This window comes from Hyperolius riggenbachi, chromosome 5 (genome assembly GCF_040937935.1).
Source record: "Hyperolius riggenbachi isolate aHypRig1 chromosome 5, aHypRig1.pri, whole genome shotgun sequence".
NCBI lineage: Eukaryota > Metazoa > Chordata > Amphibia > Anura > Hyperoliidae > Hyperolius > Hyperolius riggenbachi.
This window is the reverse complement of record NC_090650.1, coordinates 186855688-186880926: the sequence shown is the minus strand read 5'-3', so window position 1 is coordinate 186880926 and position 25239 is coordinate 186855688. Positions and strand designations below refer to the sequence as shown.

General features: G+C 45.8%; 1 protein-coding gene across 1 annotated transcript in view; it reads right to left on the bottom strand.

The window, feature by feature from the left end:
- The window catches only part of NR4A3 (nuclear receptor subfamily 4 group A member 3), a 231670-nt gene that overhangs the window by 22459 nt on the left and 183972 nt on the right, over window positions 1-25239 (bottom strand). Inside the window, exon 6 of the mRNA XM_068236490.1 lies at window positions 11422-11600. Within this exon, the coding sequence (XP_068092591.1) occupies window positions 11422-11600 (179 nt within the window). The remainder of the gene's footprint in view (window positions 1-11421; window positions 11601-25239) is intronic.

Genomic DNA, 25239 nt, shown 5'->3' with positions numbered 1-25239 from the left:
ATAACATTAGAACAGCGTATATATCACCATCTCTGGGTCAGGTGGATTGCAGCATCCCGCATCCCCGTTCCACGTGTCCCACTTGGTGTGTTGGCCTTGGCTCCACAATTCTATGGGAAAAGTAGATATGATGGCCATGGTTGTCTAAATAGTGCTCACTACCGGCTGTGAACAGCGAATTGTGTGGTAAATTGTGACTAAGGGGATTGTGAAGTGCAGCCTTTGGGTACTGTGACTTGATTTTATTTAGCATTTGGTTAAGGGTGATCTCCCAGGGGGAAAGGTGGCAAGTCACCCCTCCCTTGCAAAACACCATGTCCAGTTCTGATGGGCATATAACGCTCCAGTCACTTCATTGGTCTGAAGGCAATGCTGTACCTGGTAATTGGTTCCTATTTACATGCTACAATGACAAAAAAAGCAATTAACCACTCCTTCCCCACTAAATAGATATATGGGTCTTGGAGCCACTACCTATTAACCATAAGTGTTAAAAATGATTAAAACAAACATGTTAACTGTTTCACTATTTGGCTTTAATCAATGTGTTATAGAGCCCTTGGATTCTTAAAACTTTCTCTGGTGTCTTGAATGGAGGGCTGGCCTGATTTTAAAATCTGCCAAGAAGCAAGGATTTTTATTATGTTCTAATTCACACACCCTTAGCTTTTAAAGTGTGTGTACTTTACTTTTCTCATGACTATAGTTTAACTTTACACTACTTCTAAGCAGTGTTGCCAACCGTCAGTAAATTTACTGACAGCCAGTAAAAAAGTCAACAAATCTGGGCTGTCAGTAAAGTCCATAAAAAAATGTGTGGTGTCAGTAAAAAAAAACCCTCTCTCTTTCTTAGAAGGTTACAGCACTTACCGCTTATCAGTTCACGTATCACTTTGGAATGTACACTGCTCTCGCTAAAGGAGGCCAATGGCCATGCATCTGTAGACTTGGCGGACGATCAACCATCAGATAAGACAATTATTATTATTATAAAAATCAGTGCCATCAAGAGCATGCCTAGTTGACAATCAAACCAATTTCGGGCCAAAATCAGTTGCATGTATCGATCGTATGTAACAATCGGACATGTTGGAAAATCTCAGGTTGGCATGCTCGATAAGGTGTGCAGCGGTAAGGGCTGCGGTAATCGAGAACCCCTGGTCGCATCCCCCAAATGTAAATGTATCAAAGTCCCCTCCCCCCCCCCAGATGCCGTGCATTATTACTTCATCTGTCCAGTGTTCGCCATTGCACTCTTCTTCCTCATTTGTGCCCCGCGTAGTTGCCGGTGTATTGCACGTAAGGGCGCATGTGTGATATATTTAAGTGAATTTCAATAATATTAGATGTCAGTAAAAAAAGTGTTCTGTCAGTAAATGTTTTGTGCTTTGTCAGTAAAAATGTATTTCCGAGGTTGGCAACACTGCTTCTAAGTACTATCTCACATTCAATTTGACCTTATACACAACTCTGAATTTGTGAAATCATATTTCATGATTCAATTCTACAGGCAAGGGTGTGACTACAAACCATGGGGCCCTCATGTCATGTCTAGGAAACCACACACAAGTACAGCAAATGTAGCTATGTGGCCTGTATAACACCCTTCCCGCATAAGACATTTTGGCACATACACATACACTGTCCAAATGCTGTGCTTTGATAAAGGAGACCCTGTGTGGCCCCAAAACAATTGTCAGCTTTACAGCTTTGACACACAAATGGAATAAAATCAACTTTTGCAGAAGTGGTGTGCTAACCTGCCTTTGAACCTTCTGAACTTAGTGAACGGAAGTGTGGCTAACTACCAAGGTTATGCACCCAAACAAACTTTATAAAGGTGTGCAACTCTGGATCTTATGGCCTCTCCACACACACAAGTGTGCACAGCATCCCTTCCACCACAGGGGCGTAGCAATAGAGGTCGCAGCGGTCGCATGCGCGACTGGGCCCGGATCCTGAAGAGGCGGGGGAGGGGCCCGGGGGGGCCCATGTCTTTTTATAGTGCGGCCAGGACTGAGTGCGGCCCGTGCGCCGTGCACGCTATTGGGAAGGGGGGAGCCACAGCTGCGGGGAGAGCAGCCCGACCTCTCCCTCCCTTCCTCTCCCCGGTCCCCCCCCCCCCTTCAGATGCAGAGTGACGCGCACGGAAGCGCTGTAGTAGGCAGAACTCACCTCCGTCCCTGCGTTCCAAGCGCCGCTGATCTCCTCTCGCTGTATAGATGTTGTTACACACTGCTTCCGGCTAAACAGGAAGCAGTGTGTAACAACATCTATACAGAGCGGGAGGAGACCAGCGGCGCAGGGACGGAGGTGAGTTCTGGCTACTACAGCGCTTCCGTGCGCCGCGCACTCTGCATTTGAAGGGGGGGGGGGGCCCGGGGAGAGGAAGGGAGGGAGAGGTCGGGCTGCTCTCCCCGCAGCTGCGGCTCCCCCCTTCATTATGGGGGGGGGACCTACCTACCTACCTACCTAATCCTGGGGGGCAGCTACCTACCTATCCTGGGGGGGCAGCTACCTAATCTAAGCTATCCTGGGGGGCAGCTACCTAATCTATCCTGGGGGGGCAGCTACCTACCTAACCTATCCTGGGGGGGCAGCTACCTACCTAACCTGTCCTGGGGGGGCAGCTACCTACCTAACCTATCCTGGGGGGGCAGCTACCTACCTAACCTGTCCTGGGGGGGGCAGCTACCTACCTAACCTATCCTGGGGGGGGCAGTTACCTACCTAACCTATCCTGGGGGGGGCAGTTACCTACCTAACCTATCCTGGGGGGCAGCTACCCACCTAACCTATCTGGGGGGGGCAGCTACCTAATCTAACCTATCCTGGGGGGCAGCTACCTAATCTAACCTATCCTGGGGGGCAGCTACCTAATCTATAATTGGGGGCAGCTACCTACTCTAACCTATCCTGGGGGGCAGCTACCTACTCTAACCTATCCTGGGGGTAGCTACCTAATCTAACCTATCCTGGGGGCAGCTACCTAATCTAACCTATCCTGGGGGAAAGCTACCTAATCTATCCTGGGGGCAGCTACCTAACCTATACTGGGGGGCACCTACCTCATCTAACCTATACTGGGGGGCAGCTACCTCATCTAACCTATACTGGGGGGCACCTACCTATCTAACCTGGGGGCACTTACTTGTCTAACCTGTATTCGGGGCACCTAGCTAGCCTATACAGGTGGCAACTATACTGGCTACCTATATTGGAGGCACCTACCTAACTAACCTATACTGGGGGCACCTACCTATCTAACCTATGCTGGGGACAACTATTCTGGCTACCTATATTAGAGGCACCCACCTAGCTAACCTGTACTGGGGGCACCTATCTATCTAACCTATACCGACGGCGCCTGCCTATCTAACCTATACTGGGGGCAACTATACTGGCTTACCTATGCCTGGCTACCTATACTGGGGGGACCTATAGCTGGCTATAGGGATTTGGATATGTGTGTGCGTCGGGTGTTGCCGGGGGAGGGGGGCTGTTGTTGCCGTGGGGGGGGGGCACATCCAGATTCCGCATCGGGGCCCAGAGGTTTGTAGCTACGCCACTGCCCATACATCTGTAGCCAGTATGTCTTCCATCCGCCCCTTGTTAGGAGTTACAATTTATCTGGGTCCCTGTGGACACGCATGTGTCTTCCCACTATGCTCTGCGCCAATCTTTTATCTAGAGAGCTGGCAGGAGTGATGCTGCCACCCAGTGACAGCTCCAGGTATTGCAGCTAGTTTATCCTGGTTCTCACTAGGCTAAGGCCCAGTTCACATTTGCATTTTTGTATGGAACGTAACGGAACGTATACTGTACAAACGGAACGGATGTGAAAGGATCCAATGTTAACCTATTGGACCGTTCACATGCGTCTGTTGGTACGGATATGTCCTATACGTTCCGTTCCACCTGACCAAAAAAAAAAAATGCAGCAGGCCCTAATTTTCCGGACCGTTCTGCCCAGCGGAACGGAACTGGACAAAAAATGCTTTTGCATTGGTGCAATGGAGAATGGAACGTTTCTTCACACTAGTGAAGAAATGGACCATTCCATGGGGGATGGAGGGGGGGGGGGACGCAAACCTGAGCGGCAGGAGGGTGAGGGAGGGTGCAGCAGCCGGTGGGTGGGTGAGCGAGGGTAACTGGGCCTTAAATACATACCTAAAGGCTTGCGGTAGAGGCTTCCATCTTCTTCCGCGTCATGTAGTCACACACTAGTGTCATGTGACTAGTCACATGACGCGCTGTGTAATCACAGCGCAAGAAGAGGAAGCCGCTGCAATTAGGTATGTATTTGCTGGAAAATGGAGTTAAAACCGATCCGATCCATCGGTGATCAGATTAGTTTTCACAATCCTTTTGCCAATGTGCACAGAGCCATCCAGATCCGGTGAAGCAGAGACCGGATCTGCTCACCGGATCCGTTTGGCTCATCTTTTCTAATGTGAACCGGGCCTAAGTATGGTGCAGGTGAGCCTGCTGCATGCAGCCAAATTCTGCTGAACTCACTCTGAGCTGATTTTAGTCCTGGTAAGTCTATTTTGCATGTAATCTTTAAATAGTTTCTACTCACATAAAGTTTTCTTCCAGTTTTAGCTCCAAGTCCCTGATAGTTGCTAGTGCTAAGCTAAGCTGCCTGGTGTGATTCAGAATGATAATTTTTATGACTTCTGCTTGACCTTTGACTATGTATTGGATTGGTGCCTGTCATGACCTCTGGCTTTTTCCTGACTTCGAGTTTGTTTAAACCCAGAAATGGTGCAGTGGAGTTCTTAAAGAGAAACCGTAACCAAGAAATGAACTTAATCCCAATCAGTAGCTGATATCTCCTTTCCCATGAGAAATATTTTCCTTTTCTCAAACGGATCATCGGGGGGGTCTGTATGGCTAATATTGTGGTAAAACCCCTCCCACAGTGTGATGTCAGGACCATGGTCCTGACAGTTATGACTTCTGCTTGACCTTTGACTATGTATTGGATTGGTGCCTGTCCTGACCTCTGGCTTTTTCCTGACTTCGAGTTTGTTTAAACCCTGAAATGACAGTCATCTGACTTTTGGTATCGAATCTTGACCTAGTGTCTGGACTTTGTCTCTCTTTTTGGCTTTCAGCTTCGTCATTGGTTTCCTTGACCCCAGATTCTATATCTTGCATGCATAAGTCTGGATGGGGGTGGGATTCAGCCAAAGTTTTGTAGAAGCGTTCACTCTCCCACTCAAGTGGGGGCTTGACTTTAAGTTAAAGCATGGTGGAGATTGAGGCATAGGATCTAGAGGGAAACTGGTGATTGCCTGGAAGCCTTACACCCCCATACAAGTGTGGGCAGTATTCCTCTTCCTAACCCTCATCAAGTGTGCCATTCCACTCCCTCCCACATACAGGAGTGGCCAGTAACCTTCACATTCCCTCATACAATTATGAGCAGTATGACTTTCAACCCCTTCCTCACACAAGTGTGACCAGTAAGCATCCTCGCTCCATACAAGTGTGGCCAGCATGCTTTCCACCCCCTCCCCCATACAAGTTTCCCTTCCACCTCCCACACAGAAGTCTGAACAGTATGCTCTTCCCTACCTTCCTCTCATTCCCCCATGCCAGTATGCCTTCCACCCTACTCTCCTACAAGTGTGGTCAATATGCCTCTCCACATCTCCCCCTGCCCCAGAAGTTTGCAGACTGGTGCAGTGGAGTTCTTAAAGAGAAACCGTAACCAAGAAATGAACTTAATCCCAATCAGTAGCTGATAACTCCTTTCCCATGAGAAATATTTTCCTTTTCTCAAACGGATCATCGGGGGGGGTCTGTATGGCTAATATTGTGGTAAAACCCCTCCCACAGTGTGATGTCCTGACAGTTTCCTGTCTGCAAACCTCATTGCATTGTGGGAAATAGCTGTTTACAACCATTTTCAACTGCTAAAAAAGCAAGCAGCATCTCCTTCCACTGGCATCAAGTGTCAGAATGTAAATCAGGGAGAGGAAAGATTTTACAATGGGCAAATGCTGACTAAATCATTTATACATAATTATTGTAAATATGAAGCACTTTATTATTACATTATTTTCACTGGAGTTCCTCTTTAACCATTCCTGCCGCCTGGACGTGATTGTCACATCCAGGCAGCTGCTGCTGTGCTCTTGCGCATGCCTGTGCCGCCCCCCTTTAGCCCGGAGATCAATGAATGGGAACTAAGTCCCCGGCAGAAAAACCGACAGCGTCTTATCAGAGGCCGCGGTCTTTCTGAGCAAAAAAAAGTTTCCTGTCCTCCATATGCTTCCTGGAAGTGAGCACTTCGCTTCCAGGGCTAAAAAAAAAAAAAAAAAAAATTCACTGTGGCCATCTTGTGGACAAATAGTAAAACTACATCTACATACATTTTTTTAATAAAATAAACTCACATTATTACATTTAAAATTAACTGTTTACCTCCCACACCAAAAATTCCCAAACTAAATTTTTAATGAAAAAAAAATACAATTAAAAAAACAAACAGTTACCTAAGGGTCTGAACTTTTTTAACCACTTCAGTACCAGCAGCCTCTGCCCTCTTAAGGACCAGAGGCTGCTGGTACGCTAAAACGGCGCATCCGGACGAATCACCGCAATAATCTGTCGCTCCCACCGGTCACACCGCTCTGTCCCCGCCGCAGGCTGCTCTCTCTGCCGTCTCTATGAGAGCGCTGTGCGCTGGTCAGGAGCCGCTTTCATTGGCTCCTGCCCTGTAATGTAAGCCAATGGGATCGGCTTATAGTAACGACAGGGCCAGGAGCCAATGAAAACGCCTCCTGCCCGGCTCACAGTGCTCTGCCGTCATAGAGGCGGCAGGGCAGCACATTGCAGCGGGTAGAAAGCGGCGAGAGCGGCGGGAACGAGCGGGGACGCGCAACGAATGGGACGTAGAGCTTACGTCCGGTCAGAACCGCAGCGCCACCCGCCCACCGTAGATTTAAACTGCGTCGGTCTGCATTAGGTTAATATGCATGTGAAGAGGGTATATTACAAACATTTGTTTAAATTAGAAGCTTGTAAATAGTGATGGACACAAAACTGAAAAATGCACCTTTATTTCCAAATAAAATATTGGCGCCATACATTGTGATAGGGACATCATTTAAATGGTGTAATAGCCAGGACAAATGGGCAAATAAAATACATACAGTGGGATGCGAAAGTTTGGACAACATTGTTAATCGTCATGATTTTCCTGTACAGTCCTGGCCAAATGTTTTGTGACTTTCAAAAATATTGGAAATTAGAAAAGTTGGTGCTTAAGTATTTATAATAGCAATTTGCATATACTCCAGAATGTTATGAAGAGTGTTCAGATGAATTGCATAGTCCTTCTTTGCCATGAAAATGAACAGAATCCCCCAAAAAACCTTTCCACTGCATTTCATTGCTGTCATTAAAGGACCTGCTGAGATCATTTCAATAATTGTCTTGTTAACTCAGGTGAGAATGTTGACGAGCACAATGCTGGAGATCATTATGTCAAGGCTGATTGGGTTAGAATAGCAGACTTGACATGTCAAAAGGTGGACGATGCTTGAAATCATTGATCTTCCATTGTTAACCATGGTGACCAGCAAAGAAACGCATGCAGCCATAATTGCATTGCATAAAAATGGCTTCACAGGCAAGAAGATATTGTGGCTACTAAGATTGAACCTAAATCAACAATTTATAAGATCATCAAGAACTTCAAAAAAAGAGGTTCAATTCTTGTTAAGAAGGCTTCAGGGCATCCAAGAAAGTCCAGCAAGCGCCAGGATAATCTCCTAAAGAGGGTTCAGCTGCGGGATCGGAGTGAAACCAATGCAGAGGTTGCTCAGGAATGGCAGCAGGCAAGTGTGAGCGCATGTGCACACACAGTTAGGCGAAGACTTCTGGAAGATGGCCTGGTGTCAAGAAGGGCAGCAAAGAAGCCACTTCTCTCCCAAAAAAACATTAGAGACCGATTGATCTTCTGCAGAAAGTATAGTGAATGGACTGCTGAGGACTGGGGCAAAATCATTTTCTCCTATGAAGCCCCTTTCTGATTGGGGCATCTGGAAAAAGGCTTGTCAGGAGAAGAAAAGGTGAGCGCTACCATCAGTCCTGTGTCATGCCAAGATGCCCTTGACCTCACACCCAAGACTAGGCATTGTTGATATCTGTAATGACCTATTGCATTCCTGACTATCCCTCTGCTTTCTGATTCGGTACCTACGCATATCTGATTATCTGTTGCCAAACCCTGCCTGCCTTTGGATACCGAATCAGCCTTCTGTCTATGTACCTTGTCTGTCTGTGTGTTGCCGACCTGGCTTGCCCGACCTTGAGAGCTATCTCTCTCCTTAAGAGATAGTCTCCAGATCTGCTAGTGACATCCACCTTTTAGGTGTCACTCACTCACAGGTTCTTCCTACCTTCAGCCTGGGACTCTACCCCCTTGGAGGTCTCAGGCTGTTGGATGGTTTTTGCACTTCTCAGAAGGCAGTACGCCCATACTGCCAGAGACCACCTGCTCCTCGGGTGGTCTTGCTCAAAGTCATTACTGTTGCACCAAACACTCACATTATAAAGGTGTCCAGAGGTTAGTTATACTTAGATTATCAGTGATTCTGCAGATCATCAATAATCAGGAATAATCTGTATTCTTGGTGATACTGCAGATCACCAATAATCAGATTCTCTCTGTGTGCTGACACCGATCGTTACACCAGGACTGCATAAATCGTTGGTTGTTACGATACAAAATGTCAGTTAAATATATCATATAGGAAACACACACAGTGATATTTGAGAAGTGAAATAAAGTTTATTGGATTTACAAAAAATGCGCAATAATTGTTTAAATAAAATTAGGCAGGTGCATAAATCTGGGCACTGTTGTCATTTTATTGATTCCAAAACCTTTAGAACTAATTATTAGAGCTAAAATTGGCTTGGTAAGCTCAGTGTCCCCTGACCTACATACACAGGTGAATCCAACTATGAGAAAAAGTATTTAAAGGGAAGGTCCAAGCAAAAAAAAAAATGAGTTTCACTTACTTGGGGCTTCTACCAGCCCCATGTAGCCATCCTGTGCCCTCGTAGTCACTCACTGCTGCTCCAGTCCCCCGCTGGCAGCTTTCTGACCTCGGAGGTCAGGGCCACATTGCATACATTTTTACGCATTCTAGCTAGTGCAGGAACAAAAATGTACGCGTTGCACCACTAACGCGTAAAAATGTATGTGTTAATGTTCCTGCACTAGCGGGAATGTGTAAAAATGTACGCAATTCGGCCCTGACCTCCGAGGTCAGAAAGCTGCCAGCGGGGGACTGGAGCAGCAGTGAGTGACTACGAGGGCACAGGATGGCTGCATAGGGCTGGTAGAAGCCCCAGGTAAGTGAAACTCATTTTTTTTTTTGCTTGGACCTTCCCTTTAAGGGGGTCAATTGTACGTTTCCCTCCTCTTTTAATTTTCTCTGAAGAGTAGCAACATGGGGGTCTCAAAACAACTCTCAAATGACCTTAAGACAAAGATTGTTCACCTCATGGTTTAGGGGAAGGATACAGAAAGCTGTCTCAGAGATTTCTGCTGTCTGTTTCCAAAGTTAGAAACATATTGAGGAAATGGAAGACCACAGGCCCAGTTCAAGTTAAGGCTCGAAGTGGCAGACCAAGAAAAATCTCAGACAAAAGCGACAAATGGTGAGAATAGTAAGAGTCAACCCACAGACCAGCACCAAAGACCTACAACATCATCTTGCTGCAGATGGAGTCACTGTGCATCATTCAACCATTCGGCGCACTTTACACAAGAAGATGCTGTATGCAAGAGTGATGCAGAGGAAGCCTTTTCTCCGCCCACAGCACAAACAGAGCCGCCTAAGGTATGCTAAAGCACATTTGGACAAGCCAGCTTCATTTTGGGATAAGGTGCTGTGGACTGATGAAACTAAAATTGAGTTATTTGGGCATAACAAGGGGCATTATGCATGGAGGAAAAAGAACACAGCATTCAAAGAAAAACACCTGCTACCTACAGTAAAATATGGTGGTGGTTCCATCATGCTGTGGGGCTGTGTGGGCAGTGCAGGGACTGGGAATCTTGTCAAAGTTGAGGGACGCATGGATCCCACTCAGTATCACTAGATTTTGTAGACCAATGTCCAGGAATCAGTGACAGAGCTGAAGCTGCATCGGGCTGGATCTTTCAACAAGACAACGACCCTAAACACTGCTCAAAATCCAATAAGGCATTCATGCAGAGGAACGAATACAACATTCTGGAATGGCCATCTCAGTCCCCAGACCTGAATATAATTGAAAATCTGTGGTGTAAGTTCAAGAGAGCTGTCCATGCTCAGAAGCCATCAAACCTGAATGAACTAGAGATGTTTTGTAAAGAGGAATGGTTCAAAATACCTTCAACCAAAATCCAGACTCTCATTGGAACCTTCAGTTAGCGTTTAGAGGCTGTAATTTCTGCAAAAGGAGGATCTACAAAATATTGATTTCATTTCTTTTTTGTGGTGCCCAAATTTATGCACCCGCCTAATTTTGTTTAAACAATTATTGCACGCTTTCTGTAAATCCAATAAACTTAATTTCACTTCTCAAATATCACTGTGTGTGTCTCCTATATGATATATTTAGCTGACATGTTTTATCGTAATAACCAATGATTTATACAGGAAAAAATAAATCATGACAATTAACAAGGTTGCCCAAACTTTTGCATCCCACTGTAGGTTTTAATTATGGTAGCATGTATTATTTTAAATCTATAATGGCCTTAAAACTGAGAAATAATGATTTTTTTTCACTTTTTTCGTAATATTCCTGTGAAAATGCATTTAGAAAAAATAATTCTTATCAAAATGTACCACCTAAAGAAATCCTAATTGGCGGCAGGAAAAACAAGTTATAGATCAATTCATTGTGATAATTAGTGATAAAGTTATTGGCAAATGAATGGAAGGTGAAAATTGCTCTGATGCATAAAGTGAAAAATACCCGCAGGCTGAAATGGTTAACTATTCCTCCACCATACAATTCAATATACCATCCATCCCACCTCTTTCATTACCCCACCTGGCAGTTTTCAAAGTAGCACAGCATCTATGCTCTTACAGCTACTGATACATGTCAGCTGCATAGAAAAGAAGTTTGCTGCCATACCTCGTGCTACCCTGCAAACAGTGGAATAGAGGGCGAGAAACAGGCCCCTGGGTCCCCACTCCCTGCACACACTATTGGTACACCCTTATCTAATAGATGTAAATAGGACAAAAACTGTGATTTTAAGACACCACTTTAACAGTTCCTATTGTTTTCAATGCACATTTATAGTAAACATAATAACATCTTTGAAATACATGAATATTTCTAGAACACAGCCCTGGCATAAACTGAGAAAACTCTAACTGGCAAATATCTTACCAGTAACAAGACACATTGCAGATAGGCAGGCTACTATTGAAACATCAAGGTTAAGGCTTTGTAAACATGATGAAAAATGTCTGATTGAATCCAGCCATTCTCCAAATCCACGAAGGCACTGAAGTCTGTGCAGCACTACGCCATTACAAAACACAAATTCATCTGCAGCAATATTGGACCTGCAAAGAAACATAGTGCAGTGCATAAACCATATACTTTCACTGCTGTTGTTTTTATGAAAATATGTCAGAAACATATTTATTTTGTAAACAATTTCTGCATTAATGGTCCTGACAAGCAAAACTGAAAAGGAAAACTGTGTAAAAATGCACTCATTACATTTGTGCCTGTTGGACAAGGCACAGATATAGAAGAGTATATACAGGTTGGCACATATATAACTGGCGCCGGCTGCCTGATACAAACATGATAATTTAAGCAGATGCTGGCCAGCACATCCCTGCTCGCCCGCTACTCACTCCCTGCTGTGTGTGTGATGAACCCTGTGGCACATGTATTCGCTGCAGCATGGTCAACACTCTCATACGGCAGTGAATACAGGCAACTCAGGCTTTAATATAGCCAGAGACCACACAAAAAAGCTGGGGAATCCCCCCCCCCCCCCACACACACACACACAGCATGGAGCCAGTGGTGTGCAGTAATGTACTGGCCAGCATCTGCCTATATACTCACATGCTCATGACAGGCAGTTGGGGCTGGTTTTATATGCTCCATAGAAGGAGGGTTTTTTCTTGTTTTTCAATTACTCAGATGCGCTCATGCTCATACTAACACTGCTATAAGGCACTTTTTATTGACCTGAGGAAGCAGGTCAACACCGCCAAAATGCATTGTACGTATGCGCTTGAACAAATTAACTTTTTCAAATAAACTAGGTTTGTCCTTGAGTAGTGGTAAGGCCCGTTAGTTCTTACTAACTTATTACATGTTATAAGTGAATACAACAGTGTATATTTTTTTGTCCGCCTCCACCTGTGTTGGTTTAGATAGTCTATACCCCTGCCAGGGGTTTTCAGTTTTTTTTACACTTTATGTGTCCTCAATAAAAACCCTAAGGAGAGCAACCACCCACTACATGCGGAGCAGATTTGGAATACCGAGTGTGGATGGTTATATTCCGTAGGCCCTGACGGTGGTTGCGGAGAATCCCTTTTGAGTATAAAACTTTTTTTTACTACAACATACCAACATACATTAACGATATTGCAACACTGGGCTGCTGGTCTCTCTCAAATCTTTCAGATTTTCAGACATTTTTTGAAAACCACTGAGAATCACCTTCTTTCTATTACTATTCAGTCGTGTCTGACTCTTTATGACCCCATGGACCACATCACACCAGGCCCCTCTATCCTCCACTGCCTCTCTAAGCTTGCCCAAGTTCAAGTACCTCCAAAAGGACCACCTACTTTAAAATAATAACATGCTCTTGCTTTGAAATGTGAAATGAAGGAACACACCACAAAATACATTTTCCAGCTGTATTTTACTCGTTTTACTTTATTTGGCCCCCTTAAAGTTTTACTGCCACAAACATGAATCAATTTTATTGGAATTCCACGTGAAAGACCAATACAAAATGGTATACACGTGAGAAGTGGAACAAAAATCATACATGATTCCAAACATTTTTTACAAATAAATAACTGCATAGTGGGGGGTGCGTAATTATTCAGCCCCCTGAGTCAATACTTTGTAGAACCACCTTTTGCTGCAATTACAGCTGCCAGTCTTTTAGGATATGTCTCTACCAGCTTTGCACATCTAGAGACAGAAATCTTTGCCAATTCTTCTTTGCAAAACAGCTCCAGCTCAGTCAGATTAGATGGACAGCGTTTGTGAACAGCAGTTTTCAGATCTTGCCACAGATTCTCGCTTGGATTTAGATCTGGACTTTGACTGGGCCATTCTAACACATGGATATGTTTTGTTTTAAACCATTCCATTGTTGCCCTGGCTTTATGTTTAGGGCCGTTGTCCCGCGGGAAGGTGAACTTCCACCCCAGGCAGTCTCAAGTCTTTTGCAGACTCCAAGAGGTTTTCTTCCAACATTGCCCTGTATTTGGCTCCATCCTTCTTTCCATCAACTCTGACCAGGTTCCCTGTCCCTGCTGAAGAGAAGCACCCCCAGAGCATGATGCTGCCACCACTATATTTGACAATGGGGATGGTGTGTTCTGAGTGATGTGCAGTGTTAGTTTTCTGCTACACATAGAGTTTTGCATTTTGGCCAAAAAGTGCCATTTTGGTCTCATCTGACCAGAGCACCTTCTTCCACATGTTTGCTGTGTCCCCCACATGACTTGTGGCAAACTACAAACGGGACTTCTTATGCTTTTCTGTTAACAATGGCTTTCTTCTTGCCACTCTTCCATAAAGGCCAACTTTGTGCAGTGCACGACTAATAGTTGTCCTATGAACAGATTCCCCCACCTGAGCTGTAGATCTCTGCAGTCACCATGGGCCTCTTCACTGCATTTCTGATCCGCGCTCTCCTTGTTCGGCCTGTGAGTTTAGGTGGATGGCCTTATCTTGGTAGGTTTACAGTTGTGCCATACTCCTTCCATTTCTGAATGATCGCTTGAACAGTGCTCCGTGGGATGTTCAAGGCTTTAGAAATCTTATTGTAGCCTAAGCCTGCTTTACATTTCTCAATAACTTTATCCCTGACCTGACTGGTGTGTTCTTTGGACCTCATGGTGTTGTTGCTCCCAAGATTCTCTTTTTTTCTCTATTTATTCATTAGCACTCATCAGGCAATGCCTATGGGTAACTGACTGCACTCAGACCAAAGGGGGCTGAATAATTACGCACACCCCACTTTGCAGTTATTGATTTGTAAAAAATATTTGGAATAATGTATGATTTTTGTTCCACTTCTCTCATGTACACCACGTTGTATTGGTCTTTCACATGGAATTCCAATAAAATTGATTCATGTTTGTGGCAGTAATGTGACAAAATGTGGAAAACTTTCACGGGGGCTGAATACTTTTGCAAACCACTGTATATGTTTGGGTACCCACCTGATTTATGGCTGAGGTTGGGTACTCAACTGAACTTGCTGCTCTTTTATTGATGTATTGACATACCACATACCATCAGTACTTTTCTCAACTAAGAGGACAAGAGGCACCTAAGAGCTCATTTTACTCTTCTGCAATTATGGAAATGTACACATTTACTGGAATGTTGAAGCTACTCCGTGTGTTCTAATTTTGTCAGTCTACAAGAAACGAGTCTGAAGAAGACTTATTGGCTAAAAGGTTATTATTTTTCTTTTAAAGGAAACCTTAAAGAGACTCTGTAATAATCCCCCCCCCCCTCTGGGCGATACTTACCTCGGGAGGGGGAAGCCTCAGGGTCACAATGAGGATTCCCCCATCCCTGTAGCTGCAGGGAATCCAGCGCTGGCTCCCCCGAATCCTCCCACAATTCACCCCGACAAGCCTGACAAGGGATGATTTATTTACCTCTCCAGGATCCAGCGCAGGCGCAGTAGCGGCTCTTCATTTGGGCTAGGTACAAATAGCCAAACTTGATTGTATCCGCTCTACTCCGCAGGTGCAAACGGACTCACGCCTGCACAGTAGAGCGGATTGATCGGGTTCGGCTATTTACGCCTTAAATGAAGAGCGGCTAGTGCGCCTGTGCAGGATCACGGTAGGTAAATATTTACTTCACCGCACTTCGGGGGACCCGGGCAGGATAACGGAGGGACGGAGAAGGACGGGGAAAGCCTTGTAAGCTGGGCGTAACAATAGACCCTGCAAGGGATGCAGCTGCAGGGGGGCCCTTGGGGCAGAGAAGTTTCTTTTCCCTGTCCTAAAAGACTGACAACTAAGACTGATAACTAAGGGGAGAGAAAAATCTTTCTGATTGTTCTTATGACTGCATCTGCTCAGCCACTGATAAGGAATCATACAAAGTTTTGTAGACAGTCCCTTATCAGTGTTTAGTAGGGTCTTGTATACAGTGCCCAGTCCCCAACCTCTCACCTCTCTACCTTTCCCCAAGTGCTGTGTACTGTAGTGATGCTGGAGGACTCTGCAGAGGCAGTTCTGCTCCATCAGAGATGGACAGAGTGAGTGTAATAAGCTGAGACTGGGAGCACACTTGTCTGTTGATTTTCTTTATGAATTTTCTGCACACCGTGTGTGTCTGTATGTGTGAAAACATGTACATTTTATCACAGAAGCTGATGTAATTGATAGAGAAAATGCGTGCAGTGCTTCACTGCTGTCTGTTTTTATCTGCATGTGGCTAACACATTCAAGTGTGCACTAGCCAACTGAATAACATTGGTTCTCAGTTTACCTGTGCAGAAAGTGAGGTGGGAGAGGGGGCCCCATCCAAAGTTTCGCAGGGGGGGCCCAGCAGGGCCGGTTATAGTACCAATGGGGCCCCCAGGCAAAATTAACCCAGGGGCCCCTCAATAGACACCCCCAACCACAAAGCTGCAATAGAGGCCCTTTGTTGCAGCCAAATCCCCCCCCCCCCCCCCAGGGCCCCTGAGCCGGGCCAGGTGAGATGCTACTTTGCTGAAGACTCTGCAGGGACCCACAGGGAACAATATTTAAGTTGGAGGGGGACACCTTGGGGGCCCCTACAGGCACTGGGGCCCTGGGACAATTGCCCCCTTTACCTCTATGGTAGCACCGGCCCTGGGGCCCAGTGATTTCTAGTTACGCCCCTGCTCGTAAGGATCCAGATGCTTACCCCTCCTGAGGTAAGTATCCCCCAGCGGGATTATTTTTAATTACAGATCTTCTAGACATGTGTGTGTACAGTGCATAGCACACAAATACATATGCTGTGATGCTTTTCTTATTTCTCTGCCTGAAAGAGTTAATATTCTCCTATGCAACTAACAGTATTCTCCAGTCAGACCCAGTCAGACTACTGATAAGGAATTACAGCCATGAAATACTTTGCTCTAGGAAGCCCAGTTCTCTGCCAGAAGAGAATAGATAAAGAAAGGTCAATAGTTCATATATTTGAGCACTCTGAGGCTCAGAGACAGACTGTTACATTCAGCTGAGACAAAACACTAAAATCTGCTTTTTTACATTTTTGCACATAACATAAAACTGTGGGATATCTAAAAGTCATTTTTAGGAGAAGGAGGATAGATACAATTGTTTATCTCATCGCTTTGTTTTCTCTTTAAGAGGAGCTGCCAGCCATATCTAAAAAAATACAAAACCATATATAAGTAGATAAACACTTGCTCTACTTACATAACATATGTATTGGACTGTCCACGTTTTGATTTTAGCGATTTTTCTACAGTAAAAAAAGAGAAAATCCTTCTTAGCATTTCCCATATTAACTGTGGCTATTTTGAAGTCAATCCTGATGTCATATCCTCCCTTACTCTCCTCTGCCTGATTTGCCTGCCCTTCACAATAAAAAGTGCATTGTCTCAGCATGAGAAATATTGGCCAATCAGAGAGGAACAGAGGCGTGGGAGGGAAAAACAGGAGGAAAAGAGGCTTCAGTCAATCAGGCTGCGTTAGTTAAAGAGGAACTCCAGTGAAAATAATGTAATAAAAAAGTGCTTTATTTTTTACAATAATTATGTATAAATGATTTAGTCAGTGTTTGCCCATTGTAAAATCTTTTAAATCCCTAATTTACATTCTGACATTTATTACATGGTGACATTTTTACTGTTGGCAGGTGATGTAGCTGCTGCATGCTTTTTTGGCAGTTGGAAACAGCTGTAAACAGCTATTTCCCACGATGCAACAAGGTTCACAGACAGGAAACTGCCAGGAGTACAACGGTCCTCAGAGTTTCTTGTGGGAGGGGTTTCACCACAATATCAGTCATACAGCGCCCCCTGATGGTCTGTTTGTGAAAAGGAATAGATTTCTCATGTAAAAGGGGGTATCAGCTACTGATTGGGATAAAGTTCAATTCCTGGCCGGAGTTTCTCTTTAAGTCTGAGGGAAAGTAGAGAAGGAAAAAAGGACAACCCAGCATGCCCTGCAACTTCCTTTTTGAGTACCAAATTTTGTGTGTACCAAATAAAAGTCAGGTAAATTGGGGAATGATCATTTATCAACAAAAAAGTAATAGTGATTTTAACTTTTGGATTGCCTGGTTAGCACCCTTATTACTTGTTTACCAGATAAAAATAGAGAATTGATTTTTTATATTATGCCCGACAGTTACACTTTAACCACTTAAAGAGAACCCGAGGTGGGATTTAATTATGCTAGTGAGGCACAGAGGCTGGTTGTGCATACTAACACCAGCCTCTGTTGCTCCATGGTGTGCCTCCAGGACCCCCCTGCACGCCGCTATACCCCCCACAGTGCTGGCGACACGCAGCGTGTCGCCAGCACATTGTTTACCTTCTCCTGTCTGTTAGCGCCGCTCCCCCACCTCCTCCGTACGGTGCTACCCGCCCGCGTCCCTTCCCTCCCGCTGATTGGAGGGAAGTGACGCGGGCGGGTAGCGCCGATACGGAGGAGGCGGGGGAGCGGCGCTAACAGACAGGAGAAGGTAAACATTGTGCTGGCGACACGCTGCGTGTCGCCAGCTCTGCGGGGGGTATAGGTATAGGGGGGTCCTGGAGGCACACCATGGGGCAACAGAAGCTGGTGTTAGTGTGCACAACCAGCCTCTGTGCCCCACTAGCATAATTAAATCCCACCTCGGGTTCTCTTTAAGTACCAGCCGTCTCTGCCCCCTGAAGGACCAGAGACCACTGGTACAAGAACGTCGGAATCCCAACTAATTGCTGCGCATACCCGCCGCAATCGCCATCATCGCCGCTCGCTTGGAATATCCTTACACCTACTCTGCCGTCTCTATTATGGCAGAGTTATGTGAGCCGGTCAGGAGCTGCTTTAATTGGCTCCTGACCGTGTCTATCGATGTAAGCCAATGGGAGCGGCTTACGTTGATAGTACGTTGAAGCTCCTCGAGCGGTTGGTCCTTGCCCACCTGAAGGGGTCCACGGACGCCCTTCTAGACCCGCTCCAATTTGCATATAGGGCAAACAGATCCGTGGAGGATGCCATCAATGTCAGCATGGCATACATCACTGAGCACCTGGACAGCCCGGCCTCCTACGCCAGGATCCTGTTCCTAGACTTCAGCTCGGCGTTCAATACGATATGCCCAGACATCCTGATCACCAACCTGATGCAACTTGGAGTTGATCCTACTCTCCGAGCATGGATCAAGGACTTCCTGACAAATAGAACGCAACAGGTGAAGCTTGGCAACTACTACTCCAGCGTACGTACCACCAACACCGGGGCTCCACAAGGCTGTGTTCTGTCACCTCTACTGTTCTCCCTGTACACCAACAACTGCATCTCATACGCTGACTCTGTGAAGGTCATAAAATTCGCAGACGACACCACTATCATTGGCCTAATTGGAAGCAACGGGGAGCAGGAATATCGTAGCGAGGTCGAGAGAATAGACAACTGGTGTAGAGACAACAACCTAGTTCTCAACACGGCAAAGACTGTTGAACTGGTGGTAGATTTCAGGAGGAATCCCCCCCCCCTCCGTCCGGTCATCATTGGAGGAACGGAAGTCTCTACTGTGTCATCGGTCCGGTTCCTGGGCACGACTCTCACTAACAACCTGAAATGGGAGCACAACACCACCAAAATTCAGAAGAAATCCCAGCAGAGGATGTTCTTCCTGCGCCAACTGAAGAGATTCGGCATGCCCAAGGAACTGCTGACCAGCTTCTATACTGCCACTATAGAATCCATCCTCTGCTCCTCAGTTATTGTCTGGTACGGGGGCGCAACGGCCAGCGACAAACAGAAACTGCAGAGAGTCATAACTGATGCAGAGAGAATCATCGGGTTTCCGCTTCCGCCTCTTGATCTCCTCCACTTCGCTAGGTTGAGGAAGAGGGCCTCCATGATCTCCCGTGACCCCTCCCACCCTGGCAGCCACTACTTCAAGCTCCTCCCACTGGGACGTCGCTATAGGACTATTCCATCCAAAACCACCAGGCGGAAGAATACCTTCTTCCCCCAAGCTGTACGGTCACTGAACTCCAACCTCCCCCGGCCCGGCCTGCTGTTCTAACTGCCGGGTTAGCCGGCCCCGGACGCTGCCTGCCTTGTTCCTATCTGAATATGAACTCGGGGCCCTTAAACAGCATTTTATTTTATTTTATCTGTCTACTGCATTTTTATAACTGTCTACTGCATTTTTATAACTGTATGTGTTGTATGTCTGCCTACGTCACCTATGCCATGTGTACCACAAATAATTCCGACTACAGCTCTGCTGTATTTGGCGAAATAAAACTGATTCTGATTCTGATTCTGATTCTGATAGACACAGCCAGGAGCCAAGGAAATTGGCTCCTGACTGGCTCACATGCCATCATAGAGACAAGAAGAGCCTGTGAGCTGCAGCGAGAAAAGTCGGTTTCAAAGGCGCGATCGGCGGGGAGCGACGGAAACGGCGAATGACGGTGATTGAAATCTACGCCCTGCCAGCCAGGAACCCACCAAAACGGCGTAGATTTCAATCACCATGGTCCTAAAGTAGTTAAAGTAATGCTATCGATGTATGCATTTATTTTTAAATGCTGTATGTTGTAGCACACATTAGGGCAAGTACTAGGAGCAATTTGATTCCTCACACAGCTCAGCCTCTCAGCTGTAAAATCCTCCGTCAGTTTTGGCGTCAGTGTTGGATACAAAATGTATCTAAATACTGGGCTCCCAGAAGGCTAGACCATGTCTCTGCACAGGGGAGTTGCTATCAACTCCTCAGTTTATAGTTTAATTATCAACTTGCTGAAAGAATCTTATTGATATGGTGGTAAGGGGTTAAATATTCTAGCAAGGTGTGTTTATTATCTTTGCTTCTCTTGACTGATAAAGATACTAATAAGGCTAATTGTAGACAGTGGTCTGCCCCTCTCAGCAGCTTGTAAAGTGGATGCAGCCTGGAGTGAATCACCTCAAGCAGGCAGCCAGTCTGAGTGTAAACACAGACTATTTATTTAGCTAGTTATATTCCAGCAATATTACAGCTCATTTAGTTACCTGTTACCACCTCAGATCAGCCTATTTCTCCTCATGTCTGCTGCATGCTGTGAGTGACACAGTGAAATATATTTGTGAGCTGTGTGACAGAGTAACCAAGCAGCTCAGGGTGACCCAAACTACTATGAGCTGTGTGAGAAATGAATTTTTAAGCAGGGATAGTGAGAGAGAGACCTGGGTGAATAAATAAAGTTCCCCTAGCACTAGTGGTAATGTGTACACTAATATAGAGTATTAAAAACAAAAGTCGTTTCAATCGATAGTATTCCTTTAAGTATCATTTTAGGTCAGCTGATAAATGGTATCCTCCAATCCCCTGCTTTAATTGATGGTTAACACAGTATAATACTCTACAGCTACTACGAATTCAAATAAAAAATCACTGTACTAATTTTTCCAATAGCCCTGTATCACACAAAGCTTAATGGCTGAGTACATTGTGATGCCTGTGTGACTTGTAATTCGCCTAGTACATTATAGGGAGCCTGAGGGCAGCCTCAGGATTCTTTTGAGGCTTCCCAACCTGCTCCAATAACACCCCTAAATCATTCACATGGGGGCCACACTCCTCCCGTTACCAGTGTTGCCAAACGTTCAAAAAATTTTTTTACTGACAAACGTCTGAAAATTTACTGACAAAGGATTTTTTTTTACTGACACCCCATCGCGCCGCACCAAAATATGGGCGTACCCATGCAACAGAACATGGGTGTGGTCATTGGTGGAGCCAAATATACATGAACTTAGAAGTGGTGTATGTGGACCTGCCCAGCAAAATGTTAGATGAAGTTAACAATGGCTGAAGATGCAGAGGACAAGCCATGGCTGGAGAGCTCGATTATAAAAACATGTCTGTTTACACAGACAGCAACACTGCACACACCACACAAACCACTCACACCATACACACCACATTCACTGCAAACACCACACACACCACAAATACCACACACACCGCAAATTCCACACGCATCACACCACAAACACCACACCGCACAAACTGCTCACACCACGCACCGTAAATATCATACATGCACACAGCTCCATATCAATGTGCAAACACCACACACACATTGCAAACCAAAAATACCACACACACTGCAAACACCACACACACACTGCAAACCACAAATACCACACACACTGCAAACAACACACACACACTGCAAACCACAAATACCACACACACTACAAACAACACACACACACTGCAAACCACAAATACCACACACACTGCAAACACCACACACACACACACACTGCAAACCACAAATACCACACACACTGCAAACACCACACACACACACACTGCAAACCACAAATACCACACACACTGCAAACACCACACACACACACTGCAAACACCACACACTGCAAACCACAAATACCACACACGCTGCAAACACCACACAGACACTGCAAACCACAAATACCACACACACACACACACACACTGCAAACCACAAATACCACACACACTACAAACACCACACACACACTGCAAACCACAAATACCACTGCAAACCACAAATACCACACACGCTTCAAACCACAAATACCGCACACGCTGCAAACCACAAATACCGCACACGCTGCAAACCACAAATACCGCACACACTGCAAACAACAAATACCGCACACACTGCAAACCACAAATACCACACCCGCTGCAAACCACAAATACCACACACACTGCAAACACCACACACACAGACACTGCAAACCACAAATACCACACACACTGCAAACACTACACACACACACTGCAAACCACACGTAACACACACGCTGCAAACACCACACACACACTGCAAACCACAAATACCACACACACTGCAAACACCATACAGACACTGCAAACCACAAATACCACACCGCACAAACTGCTCACACCTACTGCACACACTGTTAATACCACACATGCACACAGCTCCGTTTCAATATCAATGTGCGTTCACACAGGCAGCACCACACACACACCACACGCACACCCCATCCCCTTCCCCCCCTTGCCGACCTAAGCAGCAATAACATTGTTCAGAAGGCAATTTGCAAAAAGTATTATTCTTACTGAGAGGAGGAAGAAGTCCTGCAGCACATTATTGTAGCTGTAGACTTTTTTTGTAGCCCCACATCCAGTGCAGGAGGATTGTGTGCCTGTGTTAGTGAGCTAAATAGAGTATACAGCCCGATGATTGTGTGAGTGCAGGAGGCTAGTGGAGGAGGGGGCGTGTACAGGGAAGCCAGCACGCTGTGCTAATCACTCCACTGAGGCTCGGTGCTGTGAAGTCTTATCTCACCTCCTCTCAGCAAGGAAAGCCTGGGCCACTGAGTGCCATAGTAACGCTGTCATTACTCAGCCTGGACAATCTGACCGTAGCTTTCCACATCCTGTGGCTCAGATATCCACGCAGTGTTGCTTTAATGTTGTCACTCCAGGGCTTCTATCCCTGCAGCTGAGCGCTGCCATATTATTGTAGCCCAGCAGATAAAACAACGTCCTCTGATTGGTCCACAGCTCAGGATCATAGCAAGAAGTCACGCAGCAGCTGGCAGCCCCGCCCCCAGTCAGACCACATACACAGATTAATTACGGACACCGCAGTGAGACTTACGGACTTTACGGGCATTCAAAATTAGCACATTATTTAGACAAAGACAAATAACATTTATATCGCGCTTTTCTCCTGGCGGACTCAAAGCGCCAGAGCAGCAGCCACTAGGACACACTCTATAGGCAGTAGCAGTGTTAGGGAGACTTGCCTAAGGTCTCCTACTGAATAGGTGCTGGCTTACTGAACAGGCAGAGCCGAGATTCAAACCCTGGTCTCCTATGTCAGAGGCAGAGCCCTTAACCATTACAACATCCAGCCAGCTGGACAATCCATAAATTTACTGACGGTTGGCAACACTGCCTGTTACAAGTACGACCGTGCATGCGCAGTAGCACGGAGCCCCTCGTACACAAGCGTCACCGGCTTACTGCACATGTGCGGGCCTGCTCGCACAGCTACTGCATGGCCCTGCTGATAGAAGAGGAGGCACGCGACCCTGCTATGATTGGCAACAATGCCTTGTCGCCAGTCCTCCGGGGGGGGGGGGGGCAGTAAAGGGGGAGGGGCATTAGAACACTGAGGGAAGCTTTCATAGGATCCTGCTGCAGCTTCCCTCTCTTTAGGTAAATATCTAATTTTGTATCCAAGCTTCAGCTCGGATGTACTTTAACCATTTCAGCCGCCTGGACGTGATCCTCACGTCCAGGCGGCTGCTCTGCTGCAGTGCCGCGCTTCAGCGCTCTCTTACGAGCGATCGCGGGCGCGTCCCCGTGCTGTCCCCCGGTAGCCCTGGGATCAGTGAACGGGAACATGGTTCCCGATCACTGATCCGTGTCCCAAGCAGAAAAACCGAAGCTCTCTTACTAGAGGCTTCAGTCTTTCTGCAAAAAAAAGTTTCCCTGTCCTCCTCGTGCTTCCGGTGATCGAGAAGCACAAGGAGAAAAAGATAAACTCAAGGTGGCCATCTTGTGACCAAATAGTAAAACTACATCTACATACATTTTACATTAAAATTTACACATATAATAACATTAAAAATTAACTGTTTATTTCCCACACCAAAATATTACCCAAATAAAATTTTTAATGAAAAAAAAATTACAATTAAAAAAAACATAAATAGTTAGCTAAAGGTCTGAACTTTTTAAATATGCATGTGAAGGGGGTATACTTCAAACATTTTTTAAATTATAAGCTTGTAAATAGTGATGGATTCAAAACCGAAAAAATGCACCTTTGTTTTCAAATAAAATATTGGCGCCATACATTGTGATAGGGACAAAATTTAAATGGTGTCATAACCAAGACAAATGGGCAAATAAAATACATAGGTTTTAATTATGGTAGCGTGGATTATTTTAAAGCTATAATGGATGAAAACTGAGAAATAATGCATTTTTTCAATTTTTTTCTTATTAATCCTGTTAAAATGCATTTATTAAAAATAATTCTTAGCAAATTGTACCACCCAAAGAAAGCCTAATTAGTGATGGAAAAAACAAGATATATATATCAATAAATTGTGTTAAGTAGTGATACAGTTATTAGCAAATGAATGGGAGGTGAAAATTGCTCTGATGCATAAGGTGAAAAATCTACGCGGGCTGATATGGTTACAGGACTTATGAGGCCTGTTTTCTAAAAAAAAAAAAGTTAGATACCTGTGTCAGTTTGTAAGGCACGGAGGACGCTGTCCGCGCCCTCCGTGCCGTTCCGCCGGGTCCCCACCACTCAATATCCCCCCGAACGTCCCCCGACCGCAAGGCCCGGGTCAGGCTCTCCAGAGATGGCCGCCGGAGCTGGCCGCCGCTGTGCAGTCCGCATAGCCGCGAGTGCGGCTGCGCATCTCTAAGGCCAACCCCCCGATCCACGCTACAGGAAACAGCCTGTTACGTGGATCGGGGGGTTGGCCTTAGAGCTGCGCAGCCGCACTCGCGGCTATGCGGACTGGGCAGCCGCGGCCTGCTCCGGCGGTCATCTTTGTGAAGGCTGGGGAGCCCGGCCCGGGCTTTATTATTATTAGTGGATAGCACTTCTCCTTGTGTCTAGTGTTGGGCGAACAGTGTTCGCCACTGTTCGGGTTCTGCAGAACATCACCCTGTTCGGGTGATGTTCGAGTTCGGTGGTGGTGGTGTTCGGCCAAACTGTTCGGGGTTCGCCCGAACTGCTGAATGGCCAGCCGAACAGGGCCGAAC